At 34.7% G+C, this 4,892-nt stretch overlaps 1 protein-coding gene across 1 annotated transcript; it reads right to left on the minus strand.

Moving 5' to 3' along the window:
• Nucleotides 1–1,362: 1,362 nt before the first annotated feature.
• LOC140918718 (uncharacterized) lies at nt 1,363–2,488 on the minus strand. Its single transcript, XM_073363514.1, has 2 exons — nt 2,054–2,488; nt 1,363–1,629 (listed from the first exon to the last, which is right to left on the minus strand). The coding sequence occupies exons 1-2, from the start codon at nt 2,486–2,488 to the stop codon at nt 1,363–1,365; spliced, it is 702 nt and encodes a 233-aa protein (XP_073219615.1).
• Nucleotides 2,489–4,892: the final 2,404 nt, after the last annotated feature.

A 4,892-nucleotide genomic window follows, 5' to 3' on the forward strand; every position in this document is an offset into this window, starting at 1 on the left:
ATCCTAGTGGTTGCATTACATAAAATTCAACATCCAATGGTTCATTGAGAAATGTTGACTTCACATCTAGTTGATGCATATACTAGCCTTTGTAACTAGCCATTGACACTGCAAGTCTCACTGTCTCAATTCTTGAAATTGGTGCATATACATAATCAAGTTCAGGCATTTGTAGAAATCCTTTTGCTACAAGTCTAGTCTTGTACTTGGCAATCTCACTATTAGGCTTCATTTTGATTTTATAGACCCATTTCACATCAATTGGTCTTCTATTTAAAGGTAATGTCATCAACTCCCAAGTTTTGTTTCTTTCAATGGACTTAAGCTCCTCTTCCATTGCTAGTCTCCAATTTGGATTATTTAGGGCCTCATTACAACTAGTTGGTTCTGATTCAGCAAGTAATGCAAAATGCATCAACTATCCATTTGCATTGATTTTTGTATTAGATACTACTTCATAATTGTGAAATCTTACAAAAGGTTGTCTAGCTCTAATAAATCGTCTTACTGGTTCTAGAGTTGGTTGTGCTACTATGTCTTCTTCTTGATCATCCTCAAGATCAATTATCTATGCACCACTAGAGCTAGTTGTAGCACCCGTTTCCCAATTCCATCTTTTAGACTCATCCACTAGTACATATATGCTTAACAACTATTATTTTGTTTAGATCATAGAACTTATAAGCTCCAGTTGAATCATAATCCAACAAAACCATTTGTGGAGCTCTATCATCCAGCTTCCTTCTATTTTGAGCAAGCGCATTCTAAAGCATAATGAGCCAAATATCACTAGGTGACTCAAATTTGGTCTCTTACTAAACCAAGCTTCTTCTGGTGTCTTGTCACCCAATATTTTAGTAGGACATCTGTTCAAGATGTAGACATCAGTTGATACTGCTTTTTCCCAGAACTTATAAGGTAGTTTCTTTCCTTTTAGCATACTCATTTCCATGTTCAATATGGTCCTATTTCTTCTTTCTACAACATCATTATGATTTGATATGTAAGGTGCAATGAACTCATGTATCATCTATTCCTTTTCACAAAACTCGTGAAAGTCATGGGATTTATACCCACCTCATCCATATGCTATAATCACCTTGATACCACAACTACTTTGTTTTTCTACCATTAGTTAAATATTTTAAACACTTCACTCTTCCTTTTAATTAATTAGATATATATTATCCTTGTAAATTCATCAATGAATGACACAAAGTAGTTATTTCCTCCTAGTGAAACCTTCTCAAATGAACCACAAATATTAGAAAAGATTACCTCCAATTTCGTTGATGATCTAGTTGGAACTTCAGACTTGAATGAGTTCCTATGTTGCTTGGCTTGACAACATTTTTAAAACAACTATTTTGGTATTTGAATTTCAGGAAGTCCTTGCACCATGTTCTTGTTCTTCAACATTTGGAGACTTCTAAAATTTAGATGTCCAAATCTTTGGTGCCAAAGCCAGTTATCACTCCCGACTTCAGTAGCCAAACATTGCTTTTCACTAATTTGAATCTCAATCTTTAAATTTCTATTATTTGAGAGTTGTGCCTTTAACACTAGTCTCCTTGAACTATCAAACATCTTCATTTGGCCATGCTCCATCTTCACTGAGTATCCCTTCTCCTGAAATTGTCCAAGACTCAACAAGTTATTCTTCATGTTTGATACATAAAGAACATCACATATGAATGATTTCTTACCATCTTTTATTTGAATCAATACTTTGCAACACCTTCAGTAGTCATTGTGTTGTTATCAGCAAACTTAATCTCCTTTTTCACCTTCTCATCAATACTTAGAAACCACTATTTGTGATCTATCATGTGGTTGGAGAAGCTTGTATCAAGATACCATAATTCAGAACACTCATCATTTGAATTAGTAGTAGCCATCAATAACACATCATATGAGTCTGAATCATTTGCTTGAGCCATCTGAGCTTCATCTTATTTTCTCTTTACTTTCTTTGATTTACATTCATTAACAAAATGACCCCAATTCTGAAAGTTATAGAATTGTATTCCTTTCTTATTGAATTTCTTCTTACCTCCTTTTTTGCCATTAGATTTCTTGTTGTAATTGCCATCACTATTTTGATTATTTGAATTTCCAGCATCTCAACAGAATCTTGCTTCTTATGCCACTTTGATTTTCCTTTTCCCATTTTGTATTTTCCTTCATCTTGATTGGCCCTTTTACTGACATGGGCTTGTAGGGCTTGCTTAAATGTTTTTGTTGTACTTCTTTCTTTCACCCTGAACTCATGAGCTTCTAATGAACCTTGCAGTTCCTCCACCTTCAATGTTTCAAGATCCTTTGATTCCACTATGGCCACCACTATATGATCAAATATTTGTGTTAAAGTTCTTAGAATCTTTTCAATAATCACCAAATCAGTCATCATTTCACCATTGGTATTCATCTGATTTGTGATGGTTTTCACATGATTAAAGTGATCTACCACACTTTCAGCGTCTTCCATTTGTAGCAGCTTATATTGTCTCCTCAAGGCTTAGAGCTTCACCTTCTTGATCTTATCACCACTAGTATAACACTTCACCAAGATATCCCAAGCTTCCTTTGATGTGGAGACCTTCGAAATTTTCTCAAAGTTATTGGTATCAATACTTTGTTGAATGTAGAATAAAGCCTTGCAATATTTTTTCCTTGAATTCTTCATACACCTCTTAAGCTCCAAACAATGACTTCAAAGTTATTGGTATCAATACATGTGTTGAGTTTTGACTAAGCTGGTCATACCCATCCTGAACCACTTCATACACCTCTTGAGCTCCAAACAATGACTTCATTGATGCACACCATCTTTTCCCGTTTTTCCATCAAGAATTGGAAAATTAGATGGAAAGCTTCCTGATCCATTCATGATTTACTTCTCTATTTTGCACTCACCTGTGGTTTCCAAATTTTTAAGTTTCTCTCAATCACTTGTGTTTCCTTTTGATTACAAACCCAGCTCTCGATATCAATTGTTAGAACACTTGTTATTTTGCTTGTAATCAATTTCATATTGAAAGAATTAAAGATAGAAAAGAAAAGGAATGAAAAGAATAAAAAATCTCTTTATTGCTTGTGCATTAAATAACTACATTAGTTTGTATTATATATATCAAACGCATGATGAATAAGTTGTTGTAACTAACTACTAACAACCTCTAACTAACTACCAACACTTCTAACTATCACTTTGAATTACAATTTCAACAGTGGTGGGAGTGAACGAAACAACTATGACAACATAGTCAAACTCCAAATGGTTGAAATCAGTAGAAGAAAACGATGAATTTGACATGATAAACAGTCTACCAAACACCATATTGTGTCACATTTTATCCTTCCTCCCTACTAAAACATGCATTTGTATAATCAGCATCATCTCTCGTCAGTGGCACCATCTCTGGAAGAATCTTCAATGCTTCGACGTTCGTGACAACTACTGCCACTTCGAGGACTCTAACAATGACTTACAATTCATGAAGTTCATTGTTTGTCTCTCTTGAGATCACTCCCAACTCAATAGGTTATCCACCTATTTAGTCGACACGTGGACCCGTACCGCCATTGGACCCCACCTCGAGGAATTTAATCTCACACTCTTTACTTAAGGCTTCAACCTTCGTATCGCTTTCTTCTCTTGCACTAACCTCGAACAATTTCAAGAACTGATTTGTGTATATTGATTGTGATTTTTGTATGTTAAAACATATAGACTTTGAGGACTAGTTATATAGCCGAATGAATTTGGTATAAGGTCCAATAGGGGACCTATACCACCACTCACGAATATACCACCATCCATTAGGAGACCTACACCACCACTCATAAATGCACCCCCACCTCCACCCATAGAGCACCACCATTCATGACAAAAATAGCTCTTAGACCACCAACCATCAGAGTGTCACATTTGAACATATGCCTCCCATAACAATGGTTCAAATTACAAAGTATAATTATTATTGTCAAAATATACTTCAATATTTTGACTTCATTTTCTAATGACTCAACTTTCTCCATTAACCTTTCCTTCCACACATCTTCACTTCCCTGGTCCTTAGATAATGAGACTAGTTTGTTCATCATTCTTACCTTCCAAACATCATCAACTCCATTGTCTTTAGTTGAAGATCTTTTTTTACCAAACTGACAACTATGCCTTGTAAGATTTATGGGTCACATATGTAATTAATAGTGTAGATACCAGGCAGTTTCTAATTTAATGAGGGGCTGAATTGGAAATACTGCAATTTGGGATATAACTAATAATAGTTATATATAGGGGTAATGGTCCCCAAGGCAAACACAACAAGACTATTCAGTTTCAAAACCCTAAAGGATAAAACTCTCTGGTTCTCTCTATCCCCATCAAGAGAGCAAGGTCTTCCGGGTGTTTTGTTGAGGAAGATCACCCAACCCATTGGCTCTATCATCATCATCCCAGGATTTCATCAATGACAATTCCCACAGGTACGCTTCCGCCCTTGGTTATTCATCATGTAATTGGCATGGATGGTTAACAAGTGGTATCAGAGCCTACCATGTTTAATTCATGATGAAATTCGGTTATTGTCTTTATTTTAGGATTCAATTTGGGAATTTTGACATGATTGAAATCTTAGGGTTTGAAATTTGGGAATTTGGATTTTCAAATTACAAACTTATTGTCCATGTTTATAATTATAGATTCTTTGCTTGAATTATTTTAATGAATTATTTTTTCAATAAAGCCTAATTATTTAAATAATTTTTAATCAAGCAAAGTTATTTATTAAAATAATCTGTGGGAATATTTTTTTTAAAAGGTTTATACTTCGTTTTTTTTTCTTTTTCCCACCAGTCGGTTAGGTTGTTTATTGCAACTCTTGACC

This window comes from Cicer arietinum, chromosome 7 (genome assembly GCF_000331145.2).
Source record: "Cicer arietinum cultivar CDC Frontier isolate Library 1 chromosome 7, Cicar.CDCFrontier_v2.0, whole genome shotgun sequence".
In the NCBI taxonomy this organism is placed as follows: Eukaryota; Viridiplantae; Streptophyta; class Magnoliopsida; order Fabales; family Fabaceae; genus Cicer; species Cicer arietinum.

What these genes read in the sequence shown, in the direction of transcription:
- LOC140918718 (XM_073363514.1), bottom strand. Translation starts at nt 2,488, where the DNA reads ATGGAAGACGCTGAAAGTGTGGTAGATCACTTTAATCATGTGAAAACC. An exon ending in ATCTAATGGCAAAAAAGGAG is followed by an intron (nt 1,630 to 2,053) that starts GTAAGAAGAAAT and finishes GGACAATTTCAG; the next exon opens with GAGAAGGGATACTCAGTGAA.